Source organism: Pseudopodoces humilis, chromosome 1, assembly GCF_049639895.1.
Source record: "Pseudopodoces humilis isolate 2021_Gansu_Grassland_sample_001 chromosome 1, ASM4963989v1, whole genome shotgun sequence".
NCBI classification, from domain to species: domain Eukaryota; kingdom Metazoa; phylum Chordata; class Aves; order Passeriformes; family Paridae; genus Pseudopodoces; species Pseudopodoces humilis.
The window spans coordinates 111,585,386-111,608,127 of record NC_142200.1 but is presented as its reverse complement, the minus strand read 5'-3'; the positions used below and the strand labels follow the sequence as shown (position 1 = coordinate 111,608,127).

The window sequence follows — 22,742 nt, the reverse complement described above, 5'->3', positions numbered from 1 at the left end:
ATCTATTTGAAAGTCATAGAAAAAGACCCACTGGATTTAAGCATAGGTGTGTGTGAGATGGTTTCTGCAAACTGATGCACATGTTTAGCTGGTTTGGTTGCACAGTCATTCAGTAAGAGGATCTATTATTTTGCTGGAAAGGCTCTTGGAGACATTTTAAAACTGCAAAATAAATTGCTCCTTCCACTTCCTTTTCATCCAGTGGTTAAAGGTTGTGAAGAGCTGTCACAGCACTGGGTACAAAGGATGAACTACAGCTGGAATTTTTCAGCATCATGCTGGGGACCTCCAATAGCGCAGAACTTTGCTGTATCATCAAGTTTGAGGGAGCCACTTTATCTGGCAGAACTCTTGGGCCTGAGTCTGCTCTTGCTTACGTTTACTTAAATTTAAATTTGGGTTCAGTAGAGAAGCTTTGGGTTCAGTGAGAATGTCTAATTTCTGTGAACTCTGATTCAGGCCATTTGTTTAAAATAAAGGCACAATCCAATGTTAAAGTGCAGCATGTTTTATAATTATTTAATAGTTAATAAAACTAAGTAATAAAATTCCAAATTCTATTCTGTATTTGATCACCATGCATTCATTCTCTCCAAAAGAGACCAGCACTAGAGTTGTTTGAAAAATAGAGTTTGGTAAAATAAAAATAGATCATCATATTAAAACATTTCAGCATGATTTTAATACTGTATCTGTTTTGCTATTTTGATTCATTTAACTTTCCATAACATATTGAAGCATCTGTTTCTATAACCTTTACAACAGTTCCTCTTTATCAGCAGATTGGAATGGAGCACTTCAATAGGCCTGAATCAGGCACTCCCAGGCCACCATCCTACTGAAAATATATAAAGGAAAATAGTTTAAAAAAAAACAAAACAAAAACCAAAACAAAACAAAAAGCCAGACTGTAAAATTAATGTTGCAGTTTCTTATAGGAAGGTGACTCCAGTTTCTGGTCTGCTCTAACAAATATATATGGACATTCCCACAACAATATGATTAAACAGAAGTTTTCCATGTAGTAGCTTGAGTGTTTAGATTGACTGCAACAAAATCTACCCTTCCAAGTTGCCATGCTGTTTCTCCAACATACACACACATGGTTACCTGTTCCACCTGCTCTAAGTAATTTCTGTTTCACAGGATAGAAGTCCTAACTTTGTGCTTGACACATTATTTCTCTCTGAGATTTATTTTTCTTTTCTAACATGTTCTTTCTCTTTAGAAATAATTATTATACAAAAAAAAATTGAAAGGATTGCTTCCAATTTCTTAAGACAAAGAGGTGAACAACAGATAAATACCTAAGCTGTGATACAATTTAGTATCTAAAGTAAATCACTTTCTTTTTCTTGTTTACCCAAACAGATGCTTGCTCTATATTTTTTCACTTTGGTGTCTGTCTCTATTAGCTGTTCCCCAATTTCTATAATTATGTTGTTAAAGTGGTGTGTTATAGAAACTAAAATGCAATGGTAACTCATTGTTTTGCTTTCATAATCATCTGTACAAATCCAATTAATATCATGTAGCTAAGTTTAACTAAAATACTGGATAAATCTACCAAGATGGTGAAGGGCCTTGAGGGAAAGCCAAGTGAGGGGTGCCTGAGGTCACTTGGTCTGTTCAGCCTGGAGAAAACAAGATTGAGGGGAGACCTCATCACAGTCCACAACTTCCCTGTGAAGGAACGTGGAGGGGCAGACACTGAGCTCTCCTCTGTGGTGACCAGTGACAGGACCCAAGGGGATGGCCTGAAACTCAGTCAGAGGAGGTCTAAGGCTGGGTGTTAGGAAAAGATTTTTCACCTCAAGGTGAAAAACCACCAAAGTGGTTGGGCACTGTAACAGGCTCCCCAGGGAAGTGATCACATCACCAAGCCTGACAGAGCTCAAGAAGCATTTAAGCAACACTCGCAAGTTTATGATGGGATCATTGAGGCTCTCCTGTGCAGGACATGGAGTTGGACTTTGATGATCCAAGTGTGTCCCTTCCAAATCAGGATATTCTATGATTCTATGAAATTTGCTGTATAAGGCTTCACCTCTGTTAAAAACTAACTCTTGTAAACATTAGAGTCTCTCCTCTGACATCACATCCTGTATCACGGGCTTCGGGGACAAAATCTATTACTCTGTCCTCTAACAACTCCATGCAGGATAGGATGAAGTGGTTATTTGTCATATAATTTATGGTTTCCTTACTCAGCTAACACTTTGTCCTTACAAGTCCTTTTCTGTCACGTACCATCTTTTATAATTCTTCATCTTCCTTTCCCAAGAGCAGAATAGCTATGGTTTTGTTTTATAATCTTCCTTGGAGTTCGAGTTTTGTTTATTTATGTCTTGGGGATGAAAAAGTATGGTGTGGCAGGACTTTCCTAGAAGCCAGCGGACCCACTAGAGCAGAGAGTGGCTCTATTGATGGGGTCCTGGAACTTCTACATTTTCAAAGCTCACAACAGCAAAATTAATTTTATAAATAAACTCTGCAGGCTCTGTAAATACCATAGTCCTGCTGGGTACAGCCATGTGAGCCCAGATATTAAATCAAAACTTAAATTGCTCTGTCCTGCCTTGTTCTACAGCTTTTGTGTCTCTCACGTCTCCCTGTGAAATACTGCCTCCTTACAAAATGTCTTTGATGTTACCAGAAGGTGAAGTTTTTTCTTAAAGACTACAAATGTTTGATCTGTAGAGGTTGGTTCTTACATGGGTGTTTCAATCAGATGTTCTGTGTGATTTGCACATGAAATGTTACCAAAATACTTATAATTTGGAAGGCAGTTAGGAATTAAAATAGTTATCAGATCTTGGTCAGTATGAATGCTTGGTCTAATTGTGAAGCCAGTTATTACTGTGCACAGTTTTTTATTGTGGAGGAGAAGGATTTGCTAAGGCTGAAAAAGAAATTAATCCAACTTTCTCATTAAAACATACTTTGAAAAAGATCATTAATTGTGCACTGACCATTCATTGTCATACCAATGACTTTCTAATTCTTTTTCTTCACATTAACAAAATAGAGGTGGCTTAAGACCCACATGAATGTTCACGATGCACATGGCTGTTTTTACTGAAAATGTTACTTTCATTGTTGCAAAAAATGAGAAGAGATTAAACTCTTCCTCACACGCTGAAAAATACTCTGTCTTCAAAAATATTCATAGTAAAATCAGCTAAAATGCATAAAAAATGTCCTGTTACTGCTTTTTGTATATGTAATTCTTGCCATTGCTGGACAGATGATGTTATATGACAGTGGGGAGCAAGCTTTTCTCAGTAACTCCTACGACAGTAAAAGTTTCAGAGCACCTGAAATAATGAAGAAGACTCACAAATGCAAATGACAGCTTTCATCTTCCTTTATGAAGCACATGCTCATGAATATATACATTTTTGCACATGTAGGAGCTCAAGTGTATCTGCCTTCCGATGAATGAAAGAATACGGAAATTATGTATTCAGAATTAGTTAGAAGTTTGCTTTATTTTGTTGAATTCTCCGATTTAATTGAAATTCCCTTCCTGAGCTGGAACATTTCTTAGAGACTGCCAGATTCGAGAAGGGGGCACTGTTACCCCTTCTCCTTCCTTCAGAAGTTTTTGTGCTATTTAAGTAGCAGTGTTGCTTTTGGTGATACTAACAGCCTTTTGGCAGTTCTGTGCTGTTTGTCTGCACAATCTGTCCATCTAAAGTAGCAGAGCATGAGAAGCTGATCTCCTGAGGGAACTCCAACAATATCGACAGGCTTGATTGACATAAAACCAGTCTCTCTCTTTCACCTCCACTGAACTCTCAGAGTAAATTCAGGGCCTGACTGAAGTGAGATAGGGTTTTAGCCATTGACTTCCATGGGAACAGAATCTGAGCACTAGCAGCTACTGCCCTCTCCTAAGGCAGCCCTGAATGTCTTGGCAAATGCTGTTTAGAAGCATTATCAATTTGATCCCACTTCCTTCTCAAGACTCAAAGCCAAGTTCAGGGCTATTTATATCCTATTAACTAGAGAGGGCTTTGGATGGGAACTGCAGCAAGCATTTAAATATTTTCCTTGAAAAAATAGGTTATGGCTTAATGAACCTTGTTCAGGTTAAAGCAGTTATTTATTCTTGATATTTGTGTTTGTTTGCTATCAATCAGGTAGAGGTCAATGAAAGAGCAGTGCCTTCTATCTTGAAGAGTTTATCAGGATGGAATAGCCTGAAACTTGTTTCAAGTGAATCAATTCTCACTTTTTTTTCAGGAAAATAGCAACAGTAGATTTTCCAGATATGCTTCAAAATACCACATATGCTTAAAACTTAGTGGATGTCAAGAACCATACAAAAAGATCTGCTTATCACTTCAAAATGTGAACATCTACAGATATCCAAATTACATTTTCTATTAAGTCAGCAGTACAAAAGGTGAGAGAAGAGGCAGAGACTCAGGCATTTATTTTCAGTCCATGTGTTCACACAGAGGAAAAAGAGAAAAGTAAAAATGCAGTCCATAAATTGAAGACTGTCTGCATGGAATGGAAAAGAAAAGAAACAGAAAAGTTTAAAATATTCCCTTTTTTCTTTCCTCTTCTTCTGAAGTATTTGGGGTGAAATATACCACTTCTACTGCTGAATATTATTCATCTGATGTTGATATTGTTTGACTAGTACCTAAATACTTTCTTTTTTGAATTGATAACCATGGTACCTAATTGTGATTCTTTTCTTGGCTGAAGTAAATTTATTCTTTTTAAAGCATGCTGGAAATTTAATGAAACCATTAAAAAATAATTCTACTTAGAAATAATTATGTTCTCATGGTGGAATGGGATGGGGTCTTTCTAGTATCTTTTGTTGCTACTGCATTACTGCATACAGTAAGAATGATGGTACTACTATTTGGGTGCATCTGATCTTGGAAAGACTGGAGGACCTTTCTTACAAAGCATTTCTAGAGGGCTAAATTAAAACAAGATTTGAGTTCTTCTGTGTACTTAGAGCAACGTCTTTGAACTCCCAAGACGGTTGCATTCTACTTTATGACCTGAAAGAAGAGAGATTATTAATTTGGTTTTATATATATGTCTGTATAGAGGTTGGTTACCATAATTGTTTCCAGGTGTAAACCATTAGGACCTACAGCACTTCAGAGTTATTAAGATAATTTTCTGTCTTGTTTGATGCTACATGCATGTGTTTAGGGGAAAAAACCAAAACCAACAAATCCCTGAAAATCCTCAACCCAGAACCATCCTATATGGGCTCTGTCTTCCTGTCAGAACATTTTGTTTTGAAATTTCTACTTATTTTAATGTTGGTCAATACAGACTGCTTTTATCCACAGAATTACCCCAGTTTATCATAGAGGAATATAATCTCCCATGCAGAAACTTGCCTGTATAGAGCATTGTCCTTTTCCACCTTCTTTCCAACCTCCTGAAAAGTCTATACAATATTTTTTTCACATTTTTTCTAGATGGGGTTAGTAAAGTTGTTTGCTAGCTCTGTTAGATCACAATCAACTTTAGGAAGTCACTAATTAACAAATATGAGGTTGTCAGATGGTAATGCTAGAGAGGGGAATTCCAGAAATGGTAACAGCTTCCTATTTGTGGTTGGCTAATATATAGAGAGAGGATGTGTAGATTTCCTACCTTGTTAAACCACATCACAGTACATGGGATAATACCACATGTGTTCATTAGCAGATTATCAGGGCACGTCTAAAGATCCACTGTGCAGATGGTTTTTGCATGGTCCTCCTGATGGTATCATATGTTGCTTGGTAGTTGAACTTTTGAAGCTTCAGATGTGATATTTAATAGGTCTTTCTCTAATGCTGGCTTAGCACCCGCTCCTCCCTCACAATCACATCAAAGTGAACTCTAAGTAACCATTCTGAAATCATGCAGCATCAGGCCATAGAGTAAAACCAGTGAAAGCACAGGGAAATCAGCCCTGTAAAGTCTCTCCATCTGTAGAAAGAATCTCCATATCCACCTGGATGCTTTTAAACCTTCATTATTTTAAATTTAATATGGTTGGCTGAGCATTGCTTCTACAAAAATCTGATACAATAATCAAAGTTGGAGGTGGGGAAGGACCTCTGGGGTCACACAGTCAAGGTTTCTGCCAATAATGGATTGTTTCTTGCAGTTCAGTTCCTAGTGACCTTGGAAATTACTAGCCTGGTAAAATGGTAATGAAAAAACAAAGCTGCTATAGCTTCAAAAGTAGCCAAAGTGATGCTGTCCCAGTGTGAAATTGTGGTTTTGATGTTAGATTCTCTCCATGTATTGTTTCTTGGTTGCAGTGTTTAAGTGATCATGGTTTTAATCTACACTTTCTGACCCATTTTGAATTGGCTATAGTCAGGAGGTTGTTGGAGACTAGCTTGTTTTAATACCATATGAACTTGTCCCTTAACCAAATCATAATTTTTATAACAAATAAATAAGTCAAAAACTTGATTAGCCCCTCTACCCAAAAATTTTTCTTCATGTCTCTGCAGTTGTATTCTTTCAATATTTCTAGCCCCCAGAAACAAGAAATGGGAATGAAAAAAACACAGATTTCTTAGTTTTTCCATCAAAACTCTTGGTTAATTAATTACAGACTTATTATGCCTGGGAATGCAACGATTCCTGAAAAGTCTCAGATGTGACACATGATTTTTAGATTTCATTCAAACAGGCAAATATTCAAAAAAAACTTCTCTGCTGATGTAGGCAGTAAAGCACAACTCTAGCATACACCTAAGTGGGTAGAATTTGCCCCCCCCTTTTAAGGATGAAGCAGGAGAGACAAGCTCCCACCAGCAGAGTAATTAAAATTATGCTTAAAAAAATATTTTAGGAGGCTGTCAAAAGCTGGGTAGATGGGAAAGAGATCCCAAGACACCAAGTTCCCTTCCTGTTGTGCCTGTTTGATGTGTGCTAATTTCTTCTCTAGAGGACCCTATTGTTGGCTGCCTTTTGGGGTGTGATAATCCTTTCTTCCTGGGACTCTGCCCTCCCCCCCCATCATTGTATTCACACACTCCAGATCTCATTCGGAGAGGAAAAGGGTTTTCTCAGCTGCCAACTTGCTTAAAAGAGGAGTTAAGAGGAAAAGAAAGCTGATTGGACTGGGCTTGGCAAAAGTCTCCATTTTATTCTGTTTTGTCAGATTTTTAAAGGACTGGATGTTGAGGAACACCAAAATAGTGAGAACACTTATTCCTTAAACAGGTTCTTGCAGAGTTTTTACAACTAAAAACAGAAAGCTGCTTTAGTAAAGCAGTGTTTATCCTTGCACTAATGCTGGTCATGAATACGTGTCTAACTTAGCTGGAACTAATGCCTGACTATACTGTTCCACTACAGCAACTTAACATTCTGCGTAGGCTGATTATTTTTTCAACAATATTTGCTAAATTCTTTTAAGGGCTGCCAGTATATATTTTTTGAAGCTTAGTTAATAAGAACAGCTGCCAGTGGAGTCAAGGCTAAAAGAGGCAAAAAATATCTGCAGAAGGCAAGATTTTACTTCAAAAGATCAGTATTACAAAGCACTACTGTTGCTGGTATAATCACTTTCTTTGGGGGGGATGCTAATATAGACTGGGTTTCTTGTCTTCACAGCCCCCACTGAGCCTTTGCTGTGCAAATTTGCTGATGGAGGGCAAAAGAAGCGCCAGAATCAAAGCAAATACACACAGAATGGAAGGCCGTGGCCCAGAGAAGGAGAGGTAAGTGCCACGTAGCAATTATTTTCCTGGGGTTTGGCAGAAGTCAGCAACAGACCTGGAGGTCTACCTTTCAGGCTGTGAAGAAATCAGATTGCACACAAAATGTAATAGTTTCATACAGTAAAAAGCTATGTAAGCAGTGGGGAAATGGAGGTTTACGATAATGTGCAGAGTGTAAAGTTACAGGAAAGGAGAATTTCCGAGCTTAGTGTGGAACTGTGCACAGCCTGGTCCCACTGTGAGTGCACTGCAGGCAGACCTGAGCCGAGGTTTCTCTTACTGGTGAGCCATCAGCACCCAAGGTGTGCCTTTTACAAACTAAATCAATTTACACTGAAGCAACTCAACAGTGTTACTTCCTCCATCTAGCTCCTGGTGGTAAAATATCCGTAGGGAATATGAGAGCTGTTCTAAAAGATAAAGGTGTAAATGCAGATGTAGGGTCCATGTAAAAGTTTTCTGAAAGCTTTTCTGAGCTGAACTCTTCATTCTGTTCAAGACAAAACAATTCGTCTTGAAACAAAAACTCAGCTGCATCATGTATACAACATTTTAAAATTAAGTAATCTAATGGTTGCTCCTTGTACTGCTGCAAGTAGTCTGTTACTGGAGTTTCTTTTCTGTGTTCTTTTATATGAAGTGACCCCAACTGAAGGTGAAATAAGGCATTTTTTTGATTCTTCAAGAGTTTGTTTATTGTTTTTGAGTTTTATTATTGGAAAAAGACTTGAATAAATAAGGTAGATCTGATCACAGTGCCTTCTTGTGCATTGTGTTAGTTAGGCTGAAGGACTTGTAAACATTTCTATCCTAAACAACTATACTTTGTGTTAATGGTTGAGCCTTCAAGGAAAAAAAGTATTGGTATCAATTGTGCTCCTCTAGAATACAAGTTTGGTGGGGGGGAGAAAATGTCTCTTTTTGGGGAGGGGGTTGAGTGTTGCTATGTTTACTTAAATTTTACAAGGCAAACAAAAAAAATTATTTGTTCTTTCTGGGTTACGTGTTTCTGGTGTATTTCTGCATTTTTGTAACTACTTGATTTTTCTAGCTGGTACCTTTCAGACCTCTAGTTTATGACATTCATACTCTGGTACCATTGGTGAGCTCGCTCCTAAAACAAACAGAAAGGCCTTTTGAAAGTGTAGAAATTTCTCCCACCATCCCACGGTTGTTTGACACTGTTCCAACAGCAAAGGGTCCATTTTTAGCTCTGTGGGCAGAAAATCACAGTGTGGCAGATATGTGTGCTACAGGACATTGCAGAAGTCTCCAAAGGGTCAAAAAATGGAGTTATCTTCTCAGGAGCCATTATGATTTGTCATATTAGGGATCTACTTAGGAACAAGTCCCCAAGAAGTACTTCAAGCAGTAGACTCAGGTCAGCCTATAAAGACCTTGAAAAACAAAGATCTATATATAGGACACAACAATAAACCCTCAATAAGGTCAGCAATCCATATTTTAAAGACCTCTAAATCCCTTTTTAAAAAGTAAATATCATCATAGCTATTATCTCTGCTGTTTTATACTTCCTTCAGTTGAAATCAGTAATAAAAGAGAATATAAAGTCAAAGCTAGCAAGTCACCATTATGCCTGTCGCCTCAGGGCATCAGCTTATTGCACTTTGTGTAGTTCATTTGCTGCTAGTGGAGTGGTGCCTGTTAAGCCCAGTGATATCCTGGCGACCTAGAGGCAGGGTGTGGCTGGTGTGTTTGTAGTATTGACACTTAAAAACTGATTTTTGGTGCTGGAAGATGTCATTCCTTGTTGCTGATCGTGGTCAACTACAGAGCTGTTGTCATGGTAATGTACAAACATGGAAAGATTGTAAAGACACAAAATCAGAAATATTTCAGCCTAGATTTTCTCAGATTTTCTCTGTTTGATAACATCTGATTGCTGCACACTGGATATTTGCTACCCAAATCAAAGACAGGAATGCATGTTCTCTTTTAGGGTCCCTCATTTATTGAATTTCTTCCCCACTGTTAACTTTCTTACTTCCAATGGAAAATCTTTCTGTATAATTACTCTTATATTTCACATGTAATAAAGATTTTCTAACTCTGTGTTCTTTAACAATCTTATCGTAAAAATAATCTACCATTCAGTTGTTTTTGAGGTAGCAGCACTTGAGTAACCCTCCTACAGTTTTTTCTGTAAATTTTAATTTGTTTTCATTTCTTTTTAAAAGAAATAAAAAGTGAGTAGAGAAAAGTAACTGGTCTATGACAAGTGTCATAGTTCTGATGACAAATGGCATCTGGAAATACTCCCTACACATCTGCTTTTTCTTGGTTTCTTCCCCAAAGAAAAGTATTGAAACAGCATCTAAGAGATTACTCCCATCGTGTTTCCACCCTGGCAAAATCCTGTGGTATCTAGACCAAGATGTATTTTGGCTATTGTTCAGATAAGCCTTTGCATTCTTGAATACTTTAGTGAAGGGCATTTCTAAGACATCTGTGGTTTACCCAGCGATAGCACTGAGCGTGCATAAGGATTATTTCTTGGAAGAACAGATCCCAGAGAAATGACGGCAACAGTTCTGTCACGGGCCTCAAACTTGAGCATGCAATGTAGAGGCAGACAGATGTGCACAGCATTCTGCTGGAAGAGGCAAATGGCAGGAGATTTAGTGGGGAGGAGCAGGTTTGCTGTAGTGTTATGTCTCTGGTCATGCTGTTTTCAGAGGTTTTGCTCTCTTTTATGAAGAGCTTCTATGGAATTTTATGACAGGATTTTGTCTTTTTTTTTTTTTTTTGTAAAGTTGTCAGGTCATCCTGCAGAATGCAATAGAAAATCTGATTCCTATCTTACATCTTTGTACACTGCTTCATAATAATACAGTAATACTTTGACTGGCTGTTAAATTGCCTGCCCTTTTAAAGTCAAATTATTAGAAATACACTGAATTTCTCTAGGGCTTTTTGGGAGGTCTAGGGGGTAGGTTTGGTTACTTGGCCAGTTGTAACCAGGGAAGAATGCCAGATCTTGAACAGTGCTTTCTAGTCCTTACCCTTCCGCTGTTGTTTGGAGTCTCGGGAAATGTTCAGCAGATTTACTGAGACATTTAACTGAGCGTTTGTGATGGTTGACCAGTTCTGGACTACAGAGCTGAGAGCTTATATTTGTGATGGCTTTATATAAGGCTGTCATATTTGATATCTAACAGACAGGTGCAATAAATGTACAGTGAAACCTTCAAGTGTTGGAAATATTTACAGTGAAATTCTGACCCAGCAACTGACATAATTTCTGCACAAAGTCCAGTAATTTCTTTTTTGGGCTAGTTCCTTCTCACACTGGTTTAATTAAGCTCTCTCTTTTGAAACTTAACCTGACAAGCTTGTATTGAGATGGTGATAGAGGATAATCATATTCAAATTCTGTCTGTAAAATATTTGATTCAATTTACCTCTAAATTGCAATTGACAAGTTTAGAGGTGGGTGACATAAATCCCCTAAAATGTTTTAGCCAAAAATGCACCCAGGGAATCAAGTGTAGTCACAAAATGAGATCAGATTGGATTAAAAACTGTAACATAAATTTTGCACCATAATCTTCTATTGCAGATTTAATGAAACCTTCTTCTGGTTTTTCAGAAATGAAGTCTTTTGATACATGTATTTAAGAGCAGGTTTATTTGAAAATTACCTGGTAGACAGGGAGAAATATGCCTAAAATTTATTATTCTTTTCTAGAAATTGTAGCTTTTCTACATCTGGTCTGCCAAAAGTGATTAAGGCTTTTTTTATGGTCACAGTATTTTGAACTCTATGATATTTGATTTTCAAGTTTCTGTAAAATCTGGGCTATTTAAATAGTTACATTGCCTTGTAAGAGAATACCACCCTTACAGTAATGTTGCATGCATCAGAACAGTGACATGCACCACTGAATGCAATCCCCTTGTCATTGAATTTGGTCTGACGTCTATAACGATATTCAATAATTGTCACTAATAATTCTTTTATTGATTGCTTTTTTTTTGCTTCCATAATCTAAGTTACATTTTTTATTTCTAAAGAGCCAATGGTTTACCTTCCTTTCCTTCCCTTTCTTCTCTTCCTTCTTACTCTTTTCTCCTTTGTTTTCTTTCAAGCTCTGTTCATGGAATATCCAAAGAATTAGGCATGTTTTTAATTCTTTCTTAAAAATATAAAATAACCTGGTAGTTTGGGAATATTGCTTTTGTAACAGTTTCTCTTTTTATCCACTATTCATTACAACTTTGCCTAATGCAAACAGCAATTTAGAGAAAAACATGCAGTAGTTAATTTGAGACACTTTCCAAATTATTTTGTAAAGTCAGTTCCAGTGAGGGGATGAAGCAGTTGACCCTGGTGCCAATGGTGCCTTCTTTACCAGCAGATGTATTTAGAAATTATTAGCAGTTCTGTCCCAGGCCTGTTTATAACTCAGGCATGGATTGTCTTTATGCTTCCAAGGAGATAGGTACTACTCTGTTGTGTTCCATAATCCTGATTGTCTTGGTCAGATGTATTTTGCACCTAGACAAGGAACTTTTCCTTGCTGTGAGAGGCAATTCCCAGTTCTGTTGACATAAGCACTAGTACCCTCATATGTAAACCACCCACAAAGGCATTTACTAAATATATATTTAGCATGCCTGCAAGTTAAACCTTGGCACTTTGCATACTTATTTTCAACAAAAGCTTGGTTAAACAAAGAGAGGCATTGAACCTGAAAAGAAGTCCTCTCTCCAGAGGGAGAAAGTGAAGGGCAAAAGATAACTGACCAGTAGGTAAAAAGATCTAGAATAATGACACAAGGTGATGTTGCTGTGGGCAACATTATAAAAAGATGCCTCAGTGGCACAAATACCAAAGACCAGTTGGGATTTTGAGCTTATAAAGTACATAGAAATATTTTAAACCAATAGCCTATGTGAAATCACTGTCACTGCAGTCAGGATTTTAAAAGGGCCCTTTGTTTGGTTAAAATAGAATCAGCAGTGTACCTGTTCTTAGAGATTAGTTTTCTTTGTTTTCATTTTAGCTTTGAATTTCCTTCTCTAGTGAAAAATGTCATGCCATTTGCCCTGGAGATTTTCCTGCAGTTGGGTTTTCCTCCAAATTCTGCTGCTACAACAGTGTTTTCTTAGGCAGAATAAACAAATGTTGGAGACAGGGAAAGGACATACCATTTTCTGCTGTATCCCCAGCAGATATCAGGAGTGCTGCCAGCCATCCCCAGAAGTTTTCCTGACTCACTGCAGCACACACATCTAGTGTGCAGATGTGGGTGTAATACACATCTGATATTACGCTGGATCACACTGATGGCAAAATGGGTGCTCCAGATCCCCAAAAGCAGATGGTTCATAGGCCTGAAGATGACATGGTTAAAGGTATAGACTGGCTGTGGAAACAGAATAATTATGTTGTATTATATATGTTCTCTTTCAGGGCTTTTTTTGGTTTGTTTTTTTTTTTCTTTTCAATTTTTGTAGACTTTGGCACTTGTATTTTAACTAATAAGATTAGTTGAAGTGGGAAGAAAGTGACTCAATCTGTAGAATAGAAGCTGTCAGACTTCCATTCCAGTTCTGTAGGACAAAAGGGTTTCTTGTCATTCATCTGGGTATCTGAACTTGCTATTGTGTTTATCAGTGCAGTCTCTGATGTTCTGAGGTTCATGAATCACTTCCCAATTTTGACATCAATAGTGTGTATACTTTTCTCTCCACAACCACTTTTCCCCTCAGAATCAGCAGCTGCTTAAGGAGCACACATCACTGGGAAATGCTCCATTCCTTTCATATGCATCTAGATATCTAAGAGATGTCACATTCATATTCTAGATTTCTCCTTTAAAAAGGAAAGGGGGGGTATTCACCATTAAATTCAGAAGTCTTTCTAATAATGTTGAATATTTCCGTCAGAACTGTTTAAATAATCAAAGGAAGGAATTCTGCCAAATTAACTTTACTGGTGACTGAGCTTATTTTATTAAATCAATATTTTGCATTAATCTCATCTGGGTTGATATCTTTTCCCTACTCTCTCTTCTTTCTTCAAAGCATATCAATAAGGGTATCTTCTGTCAGGGCACAAGAGATGCTTGTGTTGTGATGCCTGGCAGATATTAGTGATGGAAACAAAACAAGTACAGGAATCTGAGTGTTGAAATTTCAATTGATTCTGCTGTAGTAGCCAAGAGCACACCCTGGGATGGCAGTCCTCCAGTGTGAAAGGGTGAAGGTATGAGTCAGTGGAGATTAGGAGGAGAGACTTGTCTTTTAGTCAACTCCCACATCAGTTCACCACAGAAATCCCTTAAGTGCAAGTGCACAACCTTACCTTTCTAAATCTCCTCTTAAGGAGGGGAAATCCAGGGGGCCTTCTGCCTAGAAAACCCACCACATCCATGGATTTCACACCTTTTTAATTTTCAGGCCTCTCCATTTTTTTCCAGTGGATTGTGGCCTCCTGCACAGCCTGAAATCCTGCAGCGGCAGCAGCCTCCCCTTGCAGAGGTGCTCCAGCACTAGGCAGAGGCTGGCCAGGGCAGCTGTGAGGAGATGGTGGGGAAGTCTCACCTCTGAGAGGAAGGAATAGCACATCTTGTAGCAGGTCAATATTGCAGTGAATTTTTGCACAATGTCAGAAAGACGTACACTGAGAGTAGATGGTGATACGATGGTGAAGTTGTCCATGAAAGCAGCTTTCCAAAAACACAGAAGATGCACAGGGCTTCACAGGTGATGCACAGAAGAAATTTGTCATTTATTGGTATTTATGTTTGCTGGAAGACAGATACTGCACTGATAAGTTTTTTCTTGTGAGACATCACAGGGGTAGAGAAATAATAAACCCACTTTATTTCACATGATATTGAAGATCTGATCATTTAGGTTCAAATCATAACAAAGGAAAAAATCTAACCAGAAACAGAACATCTTGTCTTTGCCTGTGGAAAATTTTGACAGTAAAGAGTTGAGCAAAAGGCCTTCAAACTTCGTAGGGAAACCCTTGTTTTCCAGAGGCTTTTTTATATTTTCTGCTCTTTATTGAATGAAAGAGCTTAAACTTAAAGACAGGTGCATCTCTTGAATCTCTTTTACTGATGTCAGTAGTTATAAAACTGCAGCAAAAAATGACAAAAACTTTCATTCTTTCCTCATGTCCTTTAAGTTCAGACACTTTGGTAAAAGTAGATAAGTAAACTCATATGGTTTAAGTAATCTTTTGAAAAATCTCTTTTTTTTTTTTTTTTTTAACAAGCTAGGTTAATTTCTGTGTTACCTGACTCTCTGAACAGACCAGTAGTCATTAAGAATGACCTTTTTTTCTATTACTATGTTTTCATTCAACAGCTGAGTCTACAGCCATTATCTGGCTGAGTGGCATGAAAATTATGTGGTTCAGTTGTTCGTCAATAGAAGATTTATCTGACAAATACTTTCCTAAATCAGTGTTCCATCATCAGTGCCACTCCTTCAGGTGCCATTTTATCAGGAAGTGTCGCAATGAGAAGAAAGAACAAGATCCTCTCCTACTGAGACACGAGCAAAACAGTGGGTGAAAAGGTGCAAAAGAAAGTCTCTCAGCACAGCAGAGGGCTGCCATGGAGGCATCAGCCAGTGCTTGGTATAGTTCAGCCTGTGTTATACTCAATTCTGATTTTAACAGAATGAGCTAGACCTCTCTCACATGGAAGTCTGAGGCCAACCCTAATATTCTGCATTTGGTATTTTTGGAATTCCTGTTTGTCTGCTATGGGGGAAAGGTCAGACAATTTTCCAGTAAGTTATTATTGCTCATCAATTTTTATTCCTGATGAGCGAGGATGCTTCATACCATAAATCTTTGACTGGTCCAGGCTAAGTGTTGCCACTCCTGGGCTTCCAGCCAGCATAATTTTGTAGGGAGAAATTATACAACTTGATGAGAAAGAAGTAAATAGTCCTGTGTTAGCAGCTATTTGAAATAGCAGCTGTTTAAGGCTATGCAGCAACGGGGGTTATTAGCAACATTACTGCACCAACCGTAGGTGGTTACCATATGCACATATTGCCACACGCTGTGTCCTATTTGTCTAATGTGAAACTTTTCATCCACTGGTAAATGCGATGGGGATAATTATAGTGGTCACTGCTACAGTACTTGAACAGATTTTGGTAATCAGTCTCCATGCAGTATGGATATGGGATGTGGATAAGGAGGAGATGAGTGTTTAGCCTTTCATATTTTGTACTCTTCAGGATCACAGTTGTGTCCCCTATTCTTAATACCGATACAGAGAACTGAGTTTGTGCTGTTGTCTGCATGGACCCACACACAGGTCTGGGTGTGATGGGGCTGGAGGGCAAGCTGAGGGTCAAATATCCATGAGAAAAGTAAATGAAAGCAGCACAAACGTGTTTGCAGGTCTCACGTGGACAGCAAGTGAAAGAGATGATGCAGGTTTTCATTCCTACACCTTCCTTCTTATTTTATGTCAAAGAAACTAATACAAGACCAGTTGTTTATTTTCACTTTTCCACCCAGACCCACCTACCTTGTTGCCATTTTATCCCCCAGTCACTAATGCAAGCTGCAGGATATAATGAACCGTGATCCAGCAACTCTAAGGACAACTAGATCTAGATACTCTTTAGTTTAGAAAGCTTGGTTCTGTCCTTTCTCAAGAAATTGTAATGGGTTTTTTTCCCTTAGTCTGAGTACTGTGATGAGAGATAAAATGTAAACACCTCAATTTAAAGGAAATATATTATTTTAAAGAATATTAAAAAAAAAATCATAAATTAATTTTTTCATCCCTCTAGGACTTCTACATAATATGTAAGTTGTCTTCACCAGTGCAGGAATAGAAAAAGGGAGCAATAACAAATTTTATACATGTTGAAAAGAGAAAGGAAAACAAGACAGAATGTTTCCTCAAAGATGTATTGCAGCCAAAAAGTTTTCTTTTCTCTTTTGTTTGGAAATTTACACATTTCCTTTAGTAATTAATGCAACCTTATTAAACAATATAACATGCTGAGCATGCGTAAGGCATGAGGATATAAAACCAAGTTAAGTAAGGGATTATGATTTTCGAAGTGAATTTATTTTTTTACATCAAAATTAGTAGAGGTTTGGGTCTCCCTAAACTGAGTTCTCTGACATTTTAAACTTGCAGAAATAGCCATTTTATTTTCTTTGTATGAAGTCAATACTTTCAAAAATATTCACATGTACTTGGACTCAGTCCCCTGAATTATCCTTTGCTTGGGAGAGACTACATATTTTATTAAAACAGCGGCATTTTGATAAAGCAAAACATTTGCCCTAGCATCTGCTTAAAAGAATAATGAGAGAAATATACAAATTTAATAAGGACACGAACCTTTTCTTTTGGCTGCATAAGGAAACCTGGACTTTCACATCAGAAATTATTTTTGGCCTCTGGAAATTTGGACCACCTCCTCTTACCCCAGTTTGCAGCTGCCGGGCTAACCCAGCTCTTCCAGGAGTGCTGCCCACTCCCTTCTGCGTGCTCATCACCAGTGCGTTTACCCCGGCTGCTCACCTGCCTGCCTGGGCACCAGCCAAGCCCAAACACTCTCCTGACCTGTCTGCGCAGCCATCTGGAAGGGGGCAGATGCCATTATTCAAAAGTACTTTGGTAGATGGCTTTAGGAGCACGAAAAGCTCCCAGCAGGAGCACAGACCATGCCACGTGGTTGGTAAAGCATCTGTCCTTGAAGAAAATGCTGCCTGTCTCAGACAACAAGCACAGAATATGTATGAAAAATGAAGAGGAATACAGTGCCTTGGGGTGGGATGGTGCCATGGTGTTTTTCCAGCTGCTCCCACAGGGACAGCAGCACCTTGAGCAATACAGCTTCTTTACCCTTTGCTTCTTACCCTGCACAAAGGACAGCTTCTTCCCATCTCTTGGTAGTCTTACATTGGAAAACATTTCACAAAGGGAGGGATGAAAATCGATAAGGAAGGCAAAAAGTCAAAGCAAATGCAGCATGTGGGAGGAGAGATTGTCAGTTCCATGTCTTTAAGTAAATGCTGGGGGGAAAAAAAAAGATCTTTCCTTCATGACCCTGACTGCTGTCTTGGAGCATAGGGTGGAGTGTTTAATTCTGTCTGCAGCCCTGCTCCCTCCCTGCGTTTTCTGTGGTACCTGTGGACATGTCTGCTAATGGTGGCAGTGATGACAGCTGTTAACTGGACAGTGTTTTGACACTGCCAAATCCTTCCGCACAGGTCACGGTCTGCCTGGTGGTAAATGGCAGTTGAAAAGCTCTGTGTAACACATTAACAAATTATTTTGCTGTCCAGACCTCGGAAATATTTTAAAAGCCTTGTTTGAAAGCTCGAGCTTTTCTGCTTCACAGCCCATTGTTTCTTGTCTCATGGTAATGAATTAACTCTAAGTACGAGTTACACCCCAGGGAAATGGTAGGCAGGGGTCATCCGGGGTGTGACCTATGTAGGAAAGATGAGACTCCTTCCTGTGAAGCCCTCATGAAGTTGCCTTTGGAATATTTACCAACCACCCATCTCACAGGCAACAGCGGGATTTGGGCCTGTCTTTTTATAGTGAGTAGTCAGTTGTAAAGGCGTTGATCTCAGTGGAGTTATTAATTGATACCGGTGCAACAAAAACACCATTTGCCCGAGATGTTATGGAAAGATGACAACCAACAGACTGAACAGATCTGTTTCTCAGTGATCTCTCAGGCTGGGGAGGTACCCAATCTGTCCGTGCTGCTTTGGGCCATCTGAGCTTCCCTTGAGAATTTAGATTTCTATTTAAGTTGCATTTAGTTTTTATTCATACTGGTTTTGAATATGTTTCATGTATTTTTCTTTTCTTTTTTTTTTTCTCTTTTCCTGCAGTAATAGTAAAAATCTGTTTTTCTTCCCTAACTATGTGCAGGCTGGCATGGCTTTGACTTACGATCCAACAGCTGCTATACAGAATGGGTAAGAAATGCATGTTTTCTTATGGGTTTTTTTTTTAAGTTATTTTGAATGTCATCATATGTTTTATTTTCTGTAGTGAAACTTTTTTGAAAAGCAAATCCACTCAGTCATATTTTGTCTGAAGCATATAATGTTATATTGTCAAGTTCTTCTTTAGTTTTCCTTTTCTTTTTATGCCTTCTTCCTTGCAATATCCATTTGAATGGGAAGTTGTTTTTCCTAATAGTTTCCATCTCTATTTGGCAAATGTTAGTAGATATCTTTTTAATCTCTCTCTGTCATGAAGTGGAAACCAGTAAAGTTTCCCTTTACTGACTTGGCTTTTGTTAAAATAATCATTGACGATTCCAACGTATTTTGAATAATAGAGCTGTTACTTCATCTGGGGTTCTTTCTGCAGGCTGGCTGCCTTCCATGGCATTGTCTGAATAAAAATGCCAGATAGGGAGAAAGCCTTAAATTAGTGTGTAAGCAGATGGGATTTAAGGGTAAAATTCTGAGCAACACTCTTCTTTATTTCTCAGCTACCATTTGCTGACACGAGGAATTGCAATTTTTTCTCTAATTGAGCAGTGAAATTACATCATCTTATTATTTACCTGCATGATTACATTTCCAATTATTTCATAAACTAGAAAAAGATATCCTTGAAATTTAGCTCTCTTTTCAGCTAGGTTAACAAGAATTTGAAAAGAGGCAGGAAGTTCAGCCCTTTGACAGTCACTCTTTGATCAGAGAGATGTATGATATGATTATTGAATTCCATGCGTGCTCCCACCTGGGTTCTCCAGCTGAAGGGGAGAATTTATTGATACAGATAAGAATGGGCTTATTTGTTAGATATATGTTAGGGCGCTGCTAGTTGAAGCATTTAGGACAAAAACCCTAACACTCACAGTATTTTTTAAAAATCAATATTAATAGTCTATTTTGCTTAATTTTCCTTTACAAGCAGTAATTTTGTAGAACTTGTGATATTCCTGTGTTGTACTCCAGTGGAGTAAGGGGCCAAACTCAGAAGAATAGAGAGATTGTAATTGTGATTTCAGAATTCTCTGCTTCTGTTTCCCTGTTCTGACCTCCAAATGAGTCATTCTTCTCTATTGTCATACTTTTCAGCTGGTAAATGTTATATTCTATAAATAAAAACATCACTGATTCATAATCCACCAGTGTTTCATGTGGACAACTGGCTTTATTTTTCATATAAATTCCTGCATGTCACTTGTGTGAGTGTTTTGGAAACCATCATTTGAATGATCCGTGGAGACTAATATGATTTTAATTCAAGAATAATTCTTCTGAAATTATGAAAGTTATCTCAGAATCAGACATTATTTATATCAAAGAATACCTGTGGTGTGCAGGCTGCTCAGGTGGTTTGGTCACTCAATTGCTTGAACATGCTGTCACTGATCATTGGGTAAAGAAATTGTACTCAATGGAGAATTTCAGTTCTACAGTTTTTTAAATATTCTTTTGTTTTTAAGGCAAGAGATAAATTAAATCACAGTACCAGATAGCTCTCTAAGAGTGACAATTAATTACTACTTTGACATATGTCTTTTTTCTAAAGTGTCAAAATATTTTCAGTTTTATCAGGACTAAACCACCATTCAAAATGCTGTTGTGGTGAGGTCTTGATTGTGTGCAGCATCATGAGGAGCACCGGGACCCTTTTTGTTCAACGGAATTTTTTTTATCTCTCCAGACATTCACACAGTAATCTCTACGTGCCCTGTAGTTTTAATTTTTTTCTGCTTTAAATAAGACTCTTTTACTTGCAAGCACAGTGAAAATCTAGCTCAGGAGTTTTATTTCAGTAGAGTCTGGGAGCACCTCGATGCTTGGCTTGTGGAATGTGTCAATGTGATCCATTGCCTGCTGACACAAGATACATGCCACGGTGAGAGACTTAAAGGGGCATCTTCCTCATGGGCAGGGCAGTGTGGAAAAGTGAGCACAAAGCTGAATCTATGCCCACACCCACCCTGTGCTTAAAAGGGACCAGAATATTTTGGCTGTAATGTGGGCCGAGCCACTAAGGTTTTCATGGAGCAATGTCACCCAAAGACCAGTGGAACAAAAGCCTTTTCCTCATAGCATTCAGCTGGGGCCACCATGGTGGAACTTAGTGAACTGAGTCTGGGAATGAGAAATGTAAAGATACCAAGTCAAGGTGATGATTCAGAAGCGTTATGTAGCACTAACAAAATTTAAAAAGAAAGATTAACTGCACATGCTGGCATTCTCTAGAGCTCTTTATAGGGTTGGTAGATGCATTTGGATGCATCTAAATTGCTAAATCCACACAGCATTATGAGGATGATGGAACCTGGTAGAGAAACACGTCTCTGCAGCAGGTGTCATGGGGTGGTATTTAAAAGTTGCAGCTCCTTAAGAGGTGTGGATTATATTTGGTTTTGAGTTGGGCCATAGCCAAACCGCAGGGAAGAATCTTGACTCTCGTTTCCAAATGAAAAGGTAGGTTCTTATTGTTCGCGGTGTTGTACTATCACTTTTATTACCGCATAACTGCATATTTGTCTTGAAAATCTATAGCAGGAATAAAACAAAAGAGAGTGTGAAAGAGGCTTTAACTAAAAATGACTATGATTTTTTTCCCCACTAAGGAATAGATGATTTTCTTCTGAGTCTATTACATTGTAAAGCTTGATTCTCCATTTCATTATATTGTTTTTATGCCCATGTAGCTCTGTTTAAGCATCCAGTGGAGTTACATCAGCATAAAACTGGTATAATGGAGTGGAGAATCCAGCCTGTAGTGTACCATAGCATTGCAGTATGAGGTACTGAAGATTTGGTAAGCACACACTTCAGTAGCTAAGATCTTTTCACTTGGCAACCACTCTGCTTTTTATTTTTTTCTTTGTTTTATAATCAGCCTTTTCTGAATTGTGTTTACAAAGGTACTCAGGTTTTATTTTAGAGAGTAGTGTGCCTGTTGTGATATGCTATTGATTTTTCAATTTGTGGCATTAACATTGTTTTAGTAGTTTTATGCATTCATACAAGGAACATAGAGCTCTTTTACTTGCACTGTAAGGAAGATCATTTAAAGTGTTCCTGAGGCTGGAATCCTCCTGGACATTTGACTAAGATTTCCATGTACTGAATCAGTTTAGTATCTCATATCTGGGGGACAGTTTGGTGCATTTGCTGGCCAATGGGCTCAGTATTCAGATAGGTCTTTTCCAACTCCAACATCTGACTGTGTGCCTTGTTGCAATAGAAAATTGCTGTCTTGATAATGTTTGGTAATACTCTTACATTATGTGAGCCCCAGGATACTATTTATGAATCTAACTTTTTCAGTACTGCCTGCAGGCACGAGGCATGAGCAAATGGTGTTTATTGCAGTGCAAATAGGATCTTGCTCTTGTGCAGATTCTGTCTGGAAGCTTGCACATTCCCCAATAGAGTGGGAACCATATGGATTTTTTTTTTTCCCACTTTTTGGCAGGAAACAGTGACCAGACACTGCAGATAATGCAGTCCCCAAATGCGAAGGGAGGGTTGGTGTAGTAGGGGAGTATGTGCTTTGTCTGTTAAGCAACAGAAACTGTTGTTAAAGTGCTGCCTCTGTGTGCCTGATGATGTACTGGAAATACGCTTCTTTTTAACATGCCTGAAAAATGTGTTCTTTTGAGCCCCTTATAAAACCCCTTCAGGAACTCCCAGGAGCATCTTTTTGCCTACTAGTGATGAGTTTCCCCTTTGCTTATGGAATCTATGCATGCTGAAAAAGTCTATTTTTAATACAAGGGTGATGTCCATTTTGCCTTGCCCTTGCCACCTGCATGCACAACCTGCATGCTGGTACTCGTATCATTGCAATTGCAGCTGAGGAGCAGGAACACTGTCTTGCAGCTGCAAAAAACTGCACAGACCCATGTAAGGGTGCAAACTGCATTCGCAGAAAATGCAGCTGAGCCTTCTGGAGAGCTGTCCTTAGAGCTCACAGGTCAACCACGTCACAAAACCTCATAATACCTAGTGCACCGTACACTGTGCATTTTAATGCCGGGAAACTTGGAGGCACAATT

General features: G+C 38.4%; 1 protein-coding gene across 6 annotated transcripts in view; it reads left to right on the top strand.

Annotated features, from left to right (window-relative positions):
- RBMS3 (RNA binding motif single stranded interacting protein 3) overlaps positions 1–22,742 on the top strand; it is a 708,653-nt gene that overhangs the window by 609,735 nt on the left and 76,176 nt on the right. For all 6 annotated transcript variants that reach the window (XM_088051401.1, XM_088051399.1, XM_088051425.1 and 3 more), the window contains 2 exons: positions 7,609–7,715; positions 18,629–18,675. In XM_088051401.1, coding sequence (XP_087907527.1) covers positions 7,609–7,715; positions 18,629–18,675 — 154 coding nt within the window. The remainder of the gene's footprint in view (positions 1–7,608; positions 7,716–18,628; positions 18,676–22,742) is intronic.